The 18,614-nt window shown below is 42.4% G+C and overlaps 2 protein-coding genes across 2 annotated transcripts in view; one reads left to right on the forward strand and one right to left on the reverse strand.

The window, feature by feature from the left end:
- LOC311041107 (NLR family CARD domain-containing protein 3-like) overlaps nt 1-18,614 on the forward strand; it is a 66,963-nt gene that overhangs the window by 23,315 nt on the left and 25,034 nt on the right. The window lies entirely within an intron of this gene.
- Nucleotides 10,170-12,191, reverse strand: LOC311041002 (E3 SUMO-protein ligase ZBED1-like; the record flags this gene model as incomplete). Its single annotated transcript, XM_084051439.1, has 4 exons — nt 10,170-10,682; nt 10,943-11,102; nt 11,549-11,853; nt 12,135-12,191. 4 exons carry the CDS (start codon nt 12,189-12,191, stop codon nt 10,170-10,172), a joined length of 1,035 nt encoding a protein of 344 aa, XP_083907565.1.

The following is an 18,614-nucleotide window of genomic DNA, read 5'->3' on the forward strand; positions in this document are numbered from 1 at the left end:
GATTGACACATTTACATCCTATTTGTTGTTTAATGAAAGTAAAATCATGCAAACTAAATCTGTCAAAACTTCCCTAATAACAACTTATGGATGTCTAGTGATCTGAAGGGTTGCATTCGTGAGAAAAAACTTGCTTTTAAAAATGGTAATGGTGAGTTAGTTAGAGAAAAAATATGTGAATTAAGATCTAAACTGAGACAAGCAAAAGTAGATTATAAAGATAAAGTTGAAGTTGACCAATACTTTTCAGGGAATGCCAAGAAAGCATGGGAAGGTTTAAATGTGATGATGGGCAGGGAAGCGAAGCAGAAGCGTACCCCCCTGTCGCACCCCTCCCCTTCTTTTGCTAATGATCTAAATATCTTTTTCAGCCATTTTGATAAGAATGACTTCAGTGCTGAGCGTGATAGTGTGTGTCCATTCCGGAGTATGTCCCTATCACACTCAGTGAAAATGAAATTGTAGCTAGCCTTTCCTGTATTAAGCCCAACTCAGCCCCTGGGCCAGTTGGCCTCAGAGGTAGAGTGTTGAAAGAAAATGTTCATGAACTTAAAGGGATTGTGTTGATGCTATTTCAGTATTTGCTTGACTCTCAAACAATGCCCAATTTATGGAAAATGTCTTGTATTGTGCCTCTCCCCAAGAAGCCTGGAGCCAAAGAACTAAAAGACTTCAGGCCCATTGCTCTTATTTCCATTTTGGGAAAATGTTTTGAAAGAGTTATAAGCAGACAAATCACAGCGATGGTTTCTAACAGCTTAGATCCTCTCCAATTTGCTTATAAAAGTCAGAGAGGAACTGATGATACTACTATCAGTCTGTTTAACACCCTGTCAAAGCATCTCCAAGTCCCCTCCCACTTTGCCAGGGTCCTTTTTATTGATTTTACCTCTGCTTTCAACAGCATGCAGATACACACCCTTCTGCAGAGACTTATTGACATAGGAGTAAATGGAGGTATTATCCATCTTGTCAGAGACTTCCTCTCTGACCGTCAGCAACAGGTCCGTGTGAATGATACTCTGTCTGACATCACTGTGCTTAGCATGGGTGCTCCGCAGGGGACTATCTTATCCCCCTTACTTTTCTCCTTATACACAAATGAATTCCATTTAGACCAGGATATATTTCATTTGTTCAAATATGCGGATGATATGGCCCTGGTTGCCTTACTGAAGAAGGGGGACACAGCGGGGGAGGAAGCATAGAGAGTACATGTGTCATCTCTTTAGAACTGGTGTGATAAAAGCTCCTTAGGGATCAATGTGACCAAAACAAAATAACTTGTCTTTTATGAAAAGGAACCTGTGCAGTCCATTACAATTGGTGGACAAAAAGTGGAGGTAGTAGAGCATTTTAAATACTTAGGCACATATATTGACAGCAAACTCAATTTCAGTGAAAATACTGACCAGATTTTTAGAAATTGTAATCAACGCCTACGCAAGCTCAACTCCTTTAGAGTGAGCAAGCATATCATGGAAACAATCTACAAAAACCTGATAGAGGGAATCTTGACTTTTAACATGGCAATGTGGTATGCCAATCTTAATGTAAAAGGCAGAGGAAAGTTGCAGCGAATAGTGAACCTAGCCTCAAAAATCATCGGGAAGAGATGAAACATTTAAGCTGTATCTATAAGGAGGTACTTCGTAAAAAAGCTGTCAAGATAGCAAACGACCCCTCTCATCCACTCTGCAGGGAGTTCGAACTACTTCCCTCTGGTAGACGGTACAAAGTACCAAAAACTAACCGTAACCGTAACATTTTTTAAAATTCCTTCATCCCTAATGCCATTAAGGCACTAAATGATACAATGTCTCGCTAGATGTGTTTGTTTTTTTCCTTTGTATTTGCCACTGTTGTCCTGCACTTTCTTTTTTGCCATGAGAACATAATTGTGTGTTGTTGCTGTTGTTGTAACTGTTTGTTTTTTACTGTTGAGACCGAAGACAAATTTCCACACGTGGACAATAAATGAACTAACTAAAACATTGGCTGCGTTTACATGGACAGGTTTATTCCACTTCAATTCGGAATGAATGCTCATTCAGAATAGAAATGCTCATGTAAACGCATCGGTATGGCCATACCGGTCTGATCCGAATGAAATTTCATTCGGGTTTGAAGGGCTGGTATATACCGATAGAATCGGGCTACATTGCCCATGTAAACGCACTGGTATCAGACTGGTATACATTTGTTCTTTTGCGCATGTGTCATTGGCTAGCGCGGTGCTTCTGGGTGGGGGGGGGAGAGGCGCAAGCCATGTGGAGTCTGGCGCTCCAAGCCCAAGTCGCAGACGCGCGCCGCGTAGTTCTCCGCCGACCGGCTCCTCCTCCGGGTCAGCAGCAAATATAACAGGAGCTGATTTTGCTGCATTAAACTCATCAATAGCAGACCAATGGCCGTAGCCAGGATGCGGTGTGCTTCCATTATCAAACCTTCTCTCTACCTTCTCTCTCTTAACTTGTTTTATTGTCTCTCTTCTCTTCTTCCTCATTTACCTATATAGCTGGCAGCTTTGATTGATTGTGAGCTGTGGCTTGTTATTATTTCTCTCTGGCAGCCGTGACTGCTGCACGTACATGGATCTTTTACTAAACGGATATTTTAGTCCTCCGTTTTTAAAAAGAATCCCTGGCCACATGACAAAGATAAACAAAAATCCCTGTCCACACGTAGACGCAGAAACGCATCGATCAGCTGCATGTTTCAATTTTATATCAGATTTTATATTTACATTTATTTTATAATTATATATATGAGGGGCCAAATACAAATACATTTGTAATCACATGTTAAGGCCCAATACTGCAATAGCTGCATTATTTTAATAGCATACGTGAACAGCATACGTGAACATAAACGAAAACAACATTATTAGGGCTCAGCTGCAGCGCAAACAGTAGCCATGGTTCACATGACGCTGTCGAGTCTCTGGTTTATAGTGGTGTTCGTTTTTTTTTTACATTGCCAACTCTCACATGTACATAAACGTTCAGATTTCAAATATAAAGTGCTTACCCCTGAGCCATGGATGTTACAAGGCAATCCGGACCGTGATAAGTACCCGTATCTCCCGTATTGTTCAATAAAAAGCATTTTAATCCCATCGCCGGCCATTTTCTTTTTCTGTTCTTTTATTTTGGTAATATATCAGAGTGCAATACACCTTCCAACCATTGGTGTCGCATGGTTGAAAGCATCGGAGAAAATTTGGAGAAAATGGCCGACGATCGGATTAAAATGCTTTTTATTGAACAATACGGGAGATACGGGTACTTATCGCGGTCCGGATCGCCTTGTAACGTCCGTGGCTCAGGGGTAAGCACTTTATATTTGAAATCTGAACGTTTATGTACATGTGAGAGTTGGTAATGTAAAAACATCGAACACCACTATAAAGCAGGGACTCTCGGCACCGGGGCGATTGTGTTTTAGGACGACAGACCCCACATTCAATCTGTGTGCGCGCCGTGTGTTCTACTTGGCGCAGAGAAAGAGGGTTTTCGTCACACAGTGAATGAGCTACTTTTCCCACCACTGTCTTATTATTAAGTATGACATTATTTAGCCATAAATGAGCGTGCCTTGTTTCATAGACTGTAAGTGTTGCTCTCTCTCTCTCTTCATTTATTATTATAATGACCATGAGCGGTCCGGTGTTTATGTATTATTGTATTATTTATTATTATAATGACCATGTGCGAATGCGCGATGACGTCATCGTTTCTCAAAATCTCCGGATTACATGTCCACACAGATCCACTGAAACGCATGTTTTGGAAAACCTTCACTTATTTATCCGTTTACAAAAATATCCGTTTTAGCGGCCAAAAACACTGTTTGCGTGTGGCTGAAAGGCCCAAACGCACACAAAAATGTGCGTTTAGAAAAAGATCCATGTACGTGTAGCCAAAATTGTTATTATTCATTACCAAGGCTGCCAGAGGTAAATAATACATATGTTTACCTGTCAAACACCCCCGCCCCCTCCCCCCGTCCCCAACCTGGCCCGAAGCACTCTGCGCATGACCAGAGTTCTATTCCGAATGAATGCTTTGCTCATGTAAACGATTGAGGAACAGGAATACTTTTATTCAGGTGCCATGTAAACAGTTGGGTATACATTTCTATTCGGAATGAGTTCATTCTGAATGAATAAATATTGTGCATGTAAACGCACCCATTGCTATGCAAGCAGTGGGATGGCAGCAATCCTCATCCACCTGACAGCTGAATGTATGCTGTCAAAGGGACAGTCAATGATGGCAACAGACAGAAAACACGCACCCCGTGAGCATGACACATGTACCGCATGTATAGAATATCTGACAAACTAATCGATCTGAGCGCATTACGCCTATTGTTGACAATTAGGAAACCCATTATGTCCCCCATCCAACATGGACTCTGCCTTTAAGTTATGGGAGAGGGTGGGGATTTCCACTATATTAGACCTGTATACAGAGGGTGTTTTTTCCTCATTTTAGCAGCTAGTGCCTAGTAGATACTTTTTTTCCCAGTATTTACAGATTATAGGGATTATGTTTTGAAAAATGTAACGTATGTAATGTAATACCTATGTAATGTAACTATGTCACTAACACAGTCCCCTATCAGGGACTGGGACATTATCAAGCTACTGTATCTTCCTTTTCCCCAAATCTTATTTCGGATTTATATGAATATACTAGACTATAGGATAAGGTGGATACTTCAGGTATACGAATAAAGTGGGAAAGGAATTGGGAATACAGATATCTGAAGAGCAATGGAACGGTCATCTTTGACAGATTCATAGATGCTCTGGAAGATATTGTCTTACGCAATTAAGATTGTTCACAGATTACACCACGATCAGACGTCTAGACTACAATAAAATTACCCACACACCGTCTAAACTTGCACAATAAGGACAACTTTATTTAGGCAACGTTTTGGTCAATGGACCTTATTCAGGCATCTATTGGCAAATAGTAGCAACACAGATACAGTATATACAGAAACAGGGTTCTACAACAACCAATCACAGTATCCCTCGTTGATGGGGATGAGGTGCAACAGGTGGTGATCCCATTTAAATAAGTGATCTCATCACAGTCAGTCTGTATACAATCAGTTAATACTCAGACATTTTTTTACAAATGTCAAAAATAAAACTAGAAAATATTGTTCCTATAAAGAAACAATGTGGGCTCGCTTTAAAGCCAAACAAATGTAGTAATAAAAAGTACAAATTCAGTTTGACTCTGCATCTTTGTCTTTGTCACAGCGTTGTGTGTGGGTGCAGACTTGCCTCCGGTTGATCAGATTGGGAGCGCCTGGTGGAGTGGCAGTGGAGTATATGGGGTGTGTGTGAGTGGGACGGGGGTTGGAGCTTGCAGTGTACAAACGTTTTAGCATCAAAATATACTTTGAGTACCAAAGTAAAAGTACTCAATGTTCAGAAAATAGCAGATCTACAAGCTCATAACGCGTCACATTGTAGATTGGCTGTGTGGTTACTGTAGGTTTTGTATTGATAATAAATTCTGCAAAGTAACAAGTAACTAAAGCTGTCAAATGCTGTCATTGTAGTGGAGTAGAAGTAACAAAAATGGAAAGGAAAGTAAAAGGACCTCAAAATTAAACTGTGCATGGTAAGCACTTGCATAGTACTTGAGTAAATATACTTAGTTACTTTGCAGCACCACTGCCTGACAGCCAATGACTGACAGATTAGGAGGCACAAGCTGCTACTGACCTGTGCACACTTGGTGATGTAAAATAAATATCTGTAGTGGAAAAATGTGGCCCCAGTGACTTTACGAAAACACGGGGCATTTTTCTCCTCTGTCCTTCTCTCTCCCCACTAGCAAAACCCATTGGAAATGCATTGGGTGCTTAAAGTTAAATATTTCAAAAACTACAAATTATTTCAAAAAGAAAAGTACAAGCACACGTGTCCAGTAAACTGGATTTTTTAAAGTTCTGAGTGAAAGTATGTGGGAGTAGTTTGGTGCTATACTTTTGGGGGAGAATAAGTAAATAGTGAAGATATCTATTAGTGTGCTCGCTGCTGCTGCAGTGAGCCCACAATTAACTGAGCTTGTAGATCGGCTATTTTAACAATTTGTTTTTACTAACAAAATAGTAAAACATGGCAAAAGAGTTTAGGGATAAGGGGTAAGGCAGCACGCAAGATAGGGCCCTATGTGTCCTGCCTGAGTGGAGAAAAGGACTGAAAAAGCAACAATTATTAGAATCCATTTGATTAAAGCATCACATTAAGTAAAAGTTCCTCATTAAGTCCCCTGGGTGTTAAGGTTTGTAGTGCGTGTATACTCAATATGCTTCATGCTGTTCTTGGGGAGGCAAAGCTGTTCAATCCCCAGTGAAACAAAGCTCGAATTATCGTGTTTAAAATCATTCAAATGGACTGCGACGGGATAGTCCCGATAGCTCCTTCAAATTGAACTTTTATGTTCACTAATTCTCTTTTTGATTTGTCTGGACGTTTTGTCTATTTAGTCCAGTCCACAGGGACAGCGTATACGGTACACAACACTAGTAGATGCACAGGTAATAGTCCTTTAGATATCAAACTGTTTCCCTATGTGCAGATGATTAGAAAACGTGGTTTTGGACGTGTTGCTGCATTGTGCACAGTGACCACACAGATCATTTCCTTTTGGGTGAGGAACCAGGAGGGTCTGCCCTTGTGCAGCAGGGCTGCAGGATTGAAAATCAGCATGAACCAAATGATCCCTCAAGTGTTTGCCTCTTTTAAAAGAAAAGAGGAAAGGGTCTTTAAAAAGTGGTGCACATTCAGGGTCAAAACAACCGTCGGGCACCGGCCTACCCAGGAATGATGCAAGTTGGGAACGCGGTTCTGGAAAGTCCTTGTACAGTGGTAAACCTCCATGGAGAATGTGTGAAGAATGTCTGAAGAGTGCAAACTGACTCTGGAAAGTGGACTGACTAAGTCATTAAATGGCAGGTGTGGGGAATTGGACAGGTGTGAGGGATTTGCCAAATCAAGCTTAGGCTGGGTTTGCCATGGCAATCAATTGACTCATTTGGGCCACGGCCAAAGCCTTCTGGTGTTTGTTTGTGCTGTTGCGTAGGTGGGAGGGTGTGTGTGATTGGTATGTGTGCATGAACGTCTCTGTTTGTATCATTGTGCGTGACAGAGGCTGTCTCTATCTGTTAAATCCTGTTGATAGGTTGATGTGTGTATAGTTATTGAGTTTCTATCAAACTAGTTGGACTTCATGCTTTCTCTACAGGCACGTAGGTGATACTATGATCCTTCACTGGCATGCACATGTACACACACGCACACACGCACGTACGCACACGCACACACACATACTTCATGTGACCAGCCTGTGCATGATGTCAGTCACCTATTATACTGTAGGCTATGACCTATATGACACTTTTTCTTAAGGTCTGGTCCAGGGCCCACCTGGGGCCCAAATGGGCCCTTTAGGGGTCTGTAACTCAGCAAGTTGAACCTTTTTCCCCCTTTGGAACCCAAATCTACACTGTAAAATCTCAGTGTTCATTTAACTCTGAGGGTGTACATGGAAGCCGGTTCCATTTACACCTTCAGAGTTACAGACCTATAAGTGCCTCGGACCCGATGTTGAGAACCAGTGACCAATGACTCCAGGGACACGGTTAGAGCCCGATCACAGCCCCTTTGTACAATTAAAGTTATTTAAAAAAACATATGATACAGTAAATGAAGAAAAGTTTGCAAAAGAAAGTTGGAGCTGATCAGTCCAGCAGTTTGTGATATTATCTCTGCAAATACATGTACGCACGCATGCACAAATGAACGCATACAGATGTGCCATTTCAAAACTTCAAATGTCCTGCCATCGGCAAGACATTACATTTTCAGGGGATTTCCAGGGCAATAAGAGGGACAAAGAAGGGCATTTAAAATGCTGAATTATTTTGATGATCACTGCTTTTATGATGCTAATTAATTTGAGCAACTGGTCAAGGACCTCTTCAAATCACCTTTCGCCTCATAATGAGTCTGACACCTTCTTCAACACACATTCTTTTGTTCTCATGTATATGGATGTCTGTTGAAGGGAAAAACGGGGGTGTGTAGTGACAACTTCTTTTCAGCGGCAAAACAGTGCATTTTTAAGGGCAGAACAGGGAGGAAAAAATGCATTTTCAGGGCACTTTCAGGGAAAGAACAGTAACGTGTGAAGTTTTGAAGTGGCACATCTGTAAACGCACATCAATATGACAGAACGCTGTGGTTGACCCCACTTGTATTGGCAGCAATTTTGCTTGTAGCTTTCTACAATGCAAGTTAAATGAACTCCACACGCGTCTCACAGATCAGCTTGCATTTCAGACACATTGTCTGTCCCCATCAGAATGTTGTGTGTGTGTGTGTGATTGGTATGTGTGCATAGCAGTCTCTGTTTGTGCCATTGTGCGTGAGGCTGCCTCTACCTCTTAAATTCTGTTGATAGGTTGACGCATGTGTGTGTGTGTGTGTGTGTGTGTGTGTGTGTGTGTGTGTGTGTGTGTGTGTGTGTGTGTGTGTGTGTGTGTGTGTGTGTGTGTGTGTGTGTGTGTGTGTGTACGTGTGCGTGTGCGTGTGTTCGTGGGCAGCATTCCAGTGATGCATCATAGCAGGACTAGGAGTGTCACAGTAGAACAACAAGCACGTATCATCTACCTGCCAGTAGAGAAAGCAAGTTTAACTAGTTTGAGAGAGAAGAAGACATGAGACTAGTGAGACAGAGATGGGGAGAGAGAGAGAGAGAGAGAGAGAGAGAGAGAGAGAGAGAGAGAGAGAGAGAGATGGGGGGAGAGAGAAAGGCAGCGCTTACAGAACTAAAGTGATTAGGTAAAGTCATATAAAAGAAAGATGGAAAAAAACAGTATGCGGATGAGTTAAAATGCCATCTCACTTTAAACAAATTGAGATCAAAATTGAACAGTTCAGAGCTGAAACAAATTTGAACTGGACAGAGGCTGCAGGGGAGACTGGCTTATTATTGATGAATTAATTAAGCTGGCTATGTGACTATAGCCAAAACATGTGTTGTATGTCTTTACTGTGATGTGACAATAGTTTGTGGTCACTCCACATAATTCTGTTCATAATTCTTTTCATTAGTTTATGACAGTGAGGAGTAGAGAGAAGCATATTCTTGAAGATTGCTCTGCCATTTGACCTTTAAATGGAACAATCCCTGTCAGACAAAGTGATCCAGTGCAACCTGTGAGTGTGTGTGTGTGTGTGTGTGTGTGTGTGTGTGTGTGTGTGTGTGTGTGTGTGTGTGTGTGTGTGCTTTCTCTCTCTCTCTCTCTCTCTCGCTGTCTGTCTCTGCGCACTCTCTCGCTCTCTCTCTCTCTCTCTCTCTCTCTCTGTGCGTGCCCGCATGCACATGGATTAAAATATTAAATGGCTATGATACAACTATGAGAAAATAGGTGAGTGAATCTATGAAAAAATGTCACTTAACTCAAAAAAATATATACAAAAGGTTTTTCAATGGATTCTGGTAGTATTTGGCATGCTAAATAACTAGTGCTGTCAGGCGATTAAAATTTTTAATCGCGATTAATCGCATGATTTGCATAGTTAATCGCACGATTAATCGCAATTAATCGCAACACCTTTTTTGCTCTAAATTCAATGATGAAGTGAAAGAAAACGGTGTATTGTGTTGTAGCCAAATGAAGGAACATATTAGCAGCTTCCCAGGGCTTTTATTTAACAAAGTGCAGCCACTACAAGGGCAATACAAATGATGTCTGGTTTAAACTTTAGACAGTACCAATAACAGGACCAATAAACAGTGGGTCTCAGTGTCCCAGTGAGGGGGCAGTAACATTTGCTGGTTTGGACAGTCAGAACCTAGAACCAAGAAACTGTGGGTCTCAATGTCTCAGTGAGTGGGCAGTAACATTTTCTGGTTTGGACAGTCTGAACCTAGAACCAAGAAACAGTGGGTCTCAATGTCTCAGTGGGCAATACCTTTTCCTCTGGTTTAGACAGAACCTTCAACCTAGAACCAAGAAACAGTCTGTCTCAGTGTCCCAGTGAAACTAAGGTGAAGTAAAATGAACAGCATTTACTTTGCAGCAGGTTCTTTAGACTGTAGTCCATGTTTTATGTACATTTTTCTTTGGCAAACCTAGTATTCATCCTTTCCACGAAGCCAGTCGCTAAGACACACAAGCTGATTAACATGTTGAGATGATAAAGAAACACGCTTCTTTTGAACAACATGCCCAGCAAGGGAAAACAGCCTCTCACACGGCACTGATGTGGCTGGTGTAGACAGATACTTTTGTGCAAGGCAGGCCAGCCTGCTGTGTGAGCCTGCATGTTGTGACCACCACTCTAATGGACAGGCGTCCGTACTGATGCTGGGCTCTGCTTTGTATCTGCCCACACAGTCCTCAATTGAGTCTTCTTCCTCTTCGGACTCGGAATCTGAAGCAACCAAGAGGGATGACTTTTTCTTTGGTGGCTCTGGTGCCTCTTCCACAGGTTGTTGGGGAACACTCCTCTGGCTCTCCTCCTTGAGTAGGGTGTTGAGTGAAGCCCACACCTCACCTCTATCTGCTCTGGGTAGACACTTGAGGTCCTTGAATCTTGGGTCGAGTGCAGTGGCAATCTTCAGGTATCCCATGTTGGCCTTCTCCTTAGAATAGGATAGAAGTATAGAACAGAATACTGTATTAGCAATGATTAACACAGTATCACCAAATGAGTTGAACACAATAAGCCAACGTTTGTTTCCAATGTGGTCACACAGTGGTCCATTATAAAACAAACAACATCCAGGAACAGTTTCATATTCTTCGGATAACACTTGTACTTCAGACTGTAGCATATAGGTTTCTTCCTTGTGTTAGATGGGTGCCTTATTGCAGGCCATGTACAAAATAAATGTATGCTCACCTTGCGCTTCTCCATGTCTGTTGTGAACGTGGATTTGAATTTGGCCACGTAGGCAGGGTCATCATCAGAGCTCTCCATCACCCGAGACACATGGCAAAAAGCAGGAAGCACCACCGAGCATGAAACATACTTCTCACCTCCCAGAAGTTCAGTCACATATCTGCACAAAATAGAATTCAAAATTACTTCACTTATACCGAGAAATACCCATTCACTGATTACAAATACACACACAATGATTGTTTTTCTTTTCTACATTTTCACATTTCATTTCTATATTTCATATGTACTCACTCTTGCCCATTTATTTCTCTTTATTTCTACACTGTCATACTCCCTCTATACACACTCCTCTTTTTCTCTCTCTCTCACACACACACCTCTTTTTCTCTCTCTCTCCTCTTTTTCTCTCACACACACACACTTAAAGAAAACGATTTCCAGCCTAAGTTTAAATTTGGCTAATAGCTTTACACACACACACACACACACACACACACACACACACACACACACACACACACACACACACACACACACACACACACACACACACACACACACACACACACACACACAATGAGGAATATAAAACCTAAAACATACCTGCAAGGCTCCAGTAGTAATTCCAATCTATGCAACTTGTCCAGTTCAGCTGGTGTAGGCATGGTAATTTTCTTGTGTGTGGTGCCTGTGGATAGGACCTCTCTCAGTGGTTCTTCGTTTTTGCGGACACTCTTAATCATGGCCAGAGTTGAATTCCATCTGGTCGGGACATCTTGAATTAGCGCCTCCTGCTCTTTCCCCTTTTCTTTTTGTTGATGATTTAGTTCTGCAGCGTTAGCTGGACTGTGTTTAAAGTGGCCAACGACTTTCCTGCATTTGGCTAGTGCATTGTCAAACGGGCTGTTCTGCAGAGACACAGTGACAGAACGCTGGAGACTGTGTGCAGTGCAGGGAACATGATCAAAGGGCACGTGATTCATAGCTGCGACCATATTTCGTGCACTATCTGTGCAAAGTGTACTAACTTTATCACAAACGTTCCACTCCTCTGCAACTTGAATGAAATGTTTGGCGCATGTTTCTGCATAGTGTCGCTCTTCAGTTTTCATGACCGTGAGTGCATGTGAACGCAGCTTCCAATCGCCATTTATATAGTGGACTGTAACCCCGAGGTAGTTGTGGTTACCCAGCGATGTCCAGTGATCTCCGGTGAGCGCAACGGTTGTTGCTTGCTCCAACTCATTGGCTCGTGTAGCCCTCTCCCTTTCATACAACTCGTGTATTCTTTTTATGATCGTGGCTCTTGAGGGTAACACATACGTGTAGTCATTCGATGCAATCCTAACAATATCCCTCAGGCCAACATCTTCCACAATAAGCACTGGCCTGCAACTTGTAGCCACCCACCTTGCAATAGCATTCGTTAGCTTGACACTCCTTGGTTGATCGATACGTTTCGCACAAGCTCCATCCAACGTAGACTGACGCAATGTTTGTTTTGCTGGCGTTTTGCTGGCATCGACGCCAGTGTGTTTTGCCTGTAGATGATATTTAAGGCTCGAAACACTTCGATGGTAACTTAATACTGCCTGGCAGTGGCTACAGACAACTTTGGTTTTGTCTTGTGTACCATCTGGGAGAGTTCTAAAGGTAAATTGTCCATTCAGTATAGTACTAGTGTGTTCTCGTGGCTCCATGTTTGTTTTGTTTCCTGATCAGCTGTTTACTAGCGAAGCCGGTGGAGCGTTGGTTTCTAAAGGCGCCTCCAATCACTGTTATTGGTTGCACCATGGTTGAAAGACACACGTGTAAGCGAATCACAAACCAGTTGTCCTCAACATCCCGCCTGCCAATCGCTGTGATTGGTTTAGTGGTTCAGATGAGGAAGCAATGCAATGAATTTTGAGCTACGGATGCCTCGCAGGGTAAAAAAAAGGCGTTTTTTGGTTGTTGCGTTAATGCGATAAAAAAATTAGTGCCATTAATAAGGTATTGCGTTAATGCATTAATAACGCGTTAACTTTGACAGCACTATAAATAACATTCTAAAAGTTTACCAAAATACACGTCCCAGGAAGCCGGCATTTTCAAGATGGTGTGCCAGATGGCTGCGTGGAGCTTAAAATGGCTAAATGAAAAATGTTGGTACCTCTATGCCGTGGTGGAAACGAGCCATTTTCAATGGGCGATCACTCTGCAATGGCGGATCGCGTTGGAAATGTTATTGTTCCAAGCGATAGTTGGGACCCTCGACCATCGTGCACGCACCCTTTGTTTACATCCGGGTCCTCGTTGTGGCATCTACAGCACTAAACAGCTCAGCGTAAACAATAAGAAGCGCTGGCACTGTTTTAAAAAAACCTCTGGCACTTGATGTGTTAAGAGATAATATGTATTGATTTGCGTGATGGACAACATTTGTGGGAGTAATATTGCAAAAATTGGCCTCCTGGTGGTGCTATAATAGGGCAATGTTGAAACGGTGGCATTTGTTCCTCAATGTACTGCGAATGTGCGTGCAAAGTTTCACCGCAATCGGACGCTGTGTTCATGATTTGCAGCATTTTGTTCAAAACGGGCCACTCCTGCAAACTTTATGCCAATCTTGTCCAATCTATGTCCAATCAGGATAGAATATGAAAAATTAAACAGATCCGTCTTAACCACATGACTATAGAGATCTTGTGCAGCGATTTGTGTGAAATATTGGATAAAATCTGAAGGAGTAATATACAAAAATATATTTTACATAAGTCGGCCTCCTGGTGGCGGTATAAAATGCAGGGCGGTTTTTCCTTGGCCTCTAGGGAGTGCACATACAAAGTTTTACACAGATAGGTGCAGTTACGGGTAAAAACACGAATCGGCCTGTTATAGCACCATGCACATGACGCTGATTTGAACATTTTCAAGTGGCATTTCTTCCTCTGCAATCTGTAGGAGTACTGACAAAAAATGTGTTTTGTAAAAAGTGGCGTCCTGGTGGCGCTATAACAGGCCCATGTGAAGAATTTGGGGCAGAGGTTCTGAATTGGCATCCAAGGAGTGTGTGTGCACAGTTTCGCTGCGAGCAAGCCAATGGTGCCGGAGATTAGCTGCTCACAGACGGACGGATGGGGACACACACGGACGGACAGGGTGCAAAACATACTCTCTTGCCATGCCTTTCGGCCTGGTGGAGACAATAAGCCAAAATATGATTTTGACTTATTTTCACTTCTTCATGATACCACACAAAAGAGTGGAAGTTACTAGGCTGTATAATACAAATTACTATTATGGTATGTTTTCCAGTACACACCCTTGACAATGTTTTATATCGCATATTTTGATATAACAACAACAACTACTACAGTTGTTTTTTTATGTACTTGTGTCTCCGCCAGGCCGAAAGGCATGGCGAGAGTATGTTTTACCCCCTGTCCGCCCGTCCGTCCGTCCGTCCGTCCGTGTGTCTGTGTGTGTGTGTGTGTGTGTGTGTCCGTCCGTCCGTCTGTGAACAGCTAATCTCTGGCACCGTTGGCCTGGTCGCTGCGAAACTGTGCACACACACTCCCTCGATGCCAATTCAGAACCTCTGCCCCACATTTTTCATGGGCCTGTTAAAGCACCACCAGGAGGCCGATTTGTGCAAAACATTTTTTTATATTACTCCTACAGATGTTATCCAAGCGTCATGCAAATCGGTACACAGTATCTCTATAGTCATGTGATCAACACGGATCTGTCCGATTTCCCATATTCCATCCTCATTGGCTAAGGTTGGCTTCCAAAGTTTTCAGGATTGCTCCGTTTTGAACAAAATGCCTCAAATTATGCACTCAGCTTGCGATTTCTGTGAAATTTTGCACGTACATTCCAACTAGGCCGAGGAAGAAATGCCACTTGAAAATGTTCAAATCAGCATGTGCATGGTGCTATAACAGGCCGATAGGGTTATTTCACACGCACATTCCCACTAGGCCGAGGAAGAAATGCCACCCATTTTACATTGGCCTGTTATAGCGCCACCAGCAGGTCTAATTTCGCAAAACACATTTTTGGAACAAAATGCCTCAAATCATGAATGCAGTGTCCGATTGCCGTGAAAGGCCTAAGAAGAAACGGGCACCCTTTTCACATTGGCCTATTATAGCGCCACCAGGAGGCCACAATAACGTACCTGACCTGGCGGAGACCTGTGCTCCTAGGAGCACCTTTTCTAGTGTATTAATACCAGTGTTGTAGCGCTAATTTTGGAAGTGGGGGAGCGCACAACACCCCCCCCCCCCACGATTGTCAAGCGTTTTCCAGTCAGTTTTTTTTTCAGGGGGGGGGGGGGGGGAACCACACAGGCTCACTACTGGGGTTCCCCAAGGCTCGGTTCTGGGTCCTCTTCTTTTCTCTCTCTACACTACATCTCTTGACTTTTCCTATCACTGCTATGCCGATGACACCCAGCTGATCCCAGCTCAACCTGGACAACACCGAGCTGATGTTCCTCCCGGGGAAGGGCTATCCGCACCGAGACATGGCCATCACCATTGATAATGCTGTGGTGACGTCAACTCGGACTGCGAGGAATCTGGGTGTAACCCTGGATGACCAACTGTCGTTCTCGGACCTCTGGAGCTTGTTCAGAAAGCTGCGGCTCGTCTGATGTTCAACCGCCCCAAGTTCTCCCACACAACCATCCTTCTCCGTTCTTTACACTGGCTCCCCGTAGCGGCTCGGATCCAGTTTAAAACCCTGGTGCTAACCTACGTATAGAGCAGTTACCTCCAGGCTATGGTCAAGGCTTACACTCCTGCCCGACCACTTCAGTCTGCCGCCTCGGGCGACTGATTGCCTCGTCGCTCAGGGGTCCTTCTGGCCGATCTACACGGTCATGGCTTTTTTCTGTTTTGGCCCCGCAGTGGTGGAATGAACTCCCCACTGATGTCATGACAGCAGATGACAGTAAGGATACTTGGGTGGCTAAATGCTAAGCTAACATGCTAACAATGCTAATTGTGTTAGCATCCGCCATTTTGTTTTGTGACGTCATCATTAGGGGGCGTGTCTGGATCATTTTGTGACGTCATCATTAGGGGGTGTGTCTGGTTCATGCCCCGGCATGTCTGAGACCCCCTGCTGTGTGGAAGGGGGGAGTGGAGGGGGGTTTGGCGCCCCCTGCTGGGAAGGGGAGGAAGTAGGAGGGGGTTTGGCATACATTGCCCAAGCATGTCTGCAGGAATCTTACCTGGGGGTGGGCATTGTGTATCTGAGAACAGAGACTCCACCTGAGGGGGGGGAGGCCCTGCTGGGTGGGTTTTGATGTGTCATTGGGGGTAGGAGGGGGAAAAAGTGTCTTAAAACAATGACAGTGAAACCTGTGAATTACTGTGAATGATCTCAAAGATGGATCAGCCACACCATAGCTCAGCTATTGGTTAAAAATAATTACCCAGCATGCATTGTGGTAACTTTTAAATAATGGTTTTTCTATGTCTGTATATGCAGCACTAAGTTAGAACATGCTTTATATGGTGTTATTGTTAGGGTTGTATTGTGTAATATCTTAAACGCTTTAGCTATCCTATACTTTAAAAAAATGTTTTATTTCTATTTTTAAACCAGTGATGAAAATTTAGAGACTAGAGCCACTTGCCAGCCTGTCTCCCGTCTAAGCTTAACCTGAGTCCTGTCATTACATTAATCATATTAAGTTGGACTCCACTTTATAAAAAAGGTTGTAAATGTTTAACATGGTGATATTGGTTATGGTTCTCTTGTTTAACATCTTAAAAGATGCAGTAGGCTAAGTTAGTTAGAAAATACATATTGGTTGGGTCAGTAAGTTTATCTACTCTTTTGTTTAGAAGTAAAATATCCATAGATGGTTCATCCACATCGAGGCTCAGCCATTGGTTAAAAAGAATTATCCAGCATGCACTACAGAATGGCCTAACATCCTAGTTTTCTGAAGCTATGTATGTAGTAAATAGGTTATAAATGTTTAACATGGTGATAATTCCACAAATGTGGGAATTGTGTAAAATGGGGAAATGTTATGAAAGATTACATTTTGAGAGTTATAATGTGAGTGAATAACCACACTTTTGTCCTGGAATAGAGGCGGGTGACACATAGTGTTATAAAATGTTTCTAAATAGCTGATTCTACTTACTAAAACATTGCACATACAAGTCATAATGTAGCCTATTTCCTTCCAATTCCAACAATCAACATCTATCATCAGCTATACTCGTAAAATGTGTGTACGTTAACATAGTAGTGTGTGTGGCTGCCCTCCTCTCCCCATCATCTATGTCACTAGGGCCCCCTCCCATTGGCTAAAAATAATTACCCAGCATGCAGTGAGGGTAACTTTAAATACTCGTTTATTAAAAGCTATGTATATGCAGTAAAGAAAAGTTATAAATGCTGAATTTGGTGACATTGTTTAGGGCTTGTCTTGTGTCACATGTAGGTTTAGCTAACCTAAACTTTTGAAAATATAATTTAGATTTTTATTTTAATCAAACCGTGTGTGACTAGACTAGACTAAAGAGCACTTTGCAGCCTGTTAGTCATTCAATCTACCTTGATTCCTTCGCATTTGACCCCCAGTTTAACTACAGGGGAGACAAACTGCATTTGTAAGGAACACTGTAAAAAATAAAACCCTGCTACGGCACATGTTTCCAAAGTCATTATAAGTTTAGTTACGGATTATACCCTTTAAGGATACTTTATAAGAGAATGAAGCCTACTACTACATTGAAATAAGACTATAATGTGACCTTTAAGTCAAGTTACCTTTGTATAATATTACAGTCAATTATTTAAACAACCACTTGAAGTCTTAAAAAAAACTCAAGTAACATTGTAACAGTCAACAACAAACACACATTTGATCAAAAGATAACAATTCTTATTTTTTAAGAATAAAACGAAACAAAAAACTCACTAGCTTTTCTCCCTTCACCATTGAATACACATTACCCTGTCTGGGACACACCCCCACTCAGACGCAGTAATTGACTACACATTAGAATACACATTAACCCCCCTCCTACTTCCTCCCCTTCCCAGCAGGGGGCGCCAAACCCCCCTCCACTCCCCCCTTCCACACAGCAGGGGGTCTCAGACATGCCAGGGCATGAACCAGACACGCCCCCCTAATGATGACGTCACAAAACAAAATGGCGGATGCTAACACAATTAGCATTGTTAGCATGTTAGCTTAGCATTTAGCCACCCAAGTATCCTTACATACTACTTATTGGATCTTGTTTATTCGATACACTTATTTGTTTTAGCTCTTGCTCATTTGATTTTCCTATTTTGTCTCATCTGTTTATGAAAGTAGGTAGCTGATATATTGCACTTTTACTTTAGCGCTAGGTATACTCTTAGTTGTTTGTTTTAGAAGAGAATGCACTTAATACTTCTGGTGATTAGTAGTTTTGTTCCCTACCTATGTTGAATGCACTTATTGTAAGTCGCTTTGGATAAAAGCGTCTGCTAAATGACTGTAATGTAATGTAATGTAATGTAAATAAAACCATATTTCCAGTCCTGTCCGCATAAATGCTAGGGTTGCACCGATGTGAAATTTCTGGCCGATATCAATATCTGATATAATAATTGCTGTTATGGCCGATAACCGTGATATAAACCGATGTCGATATGTTCTCATTCT

The sequence above is a fragment of the Gymnoscopelus microlampas genome (genome assembly GCF_963454915.1).
Source record: "Gymnoscopelus microlampas genome assembly, chromosome: 24".
Taxonomy (NCBI): Eukaryota; Metazoa; Chordata; class Actinopteri; order Myctophiformes; family Myctophidae; genus Gymnoscopelus; species Gymnoscopelus microlampas.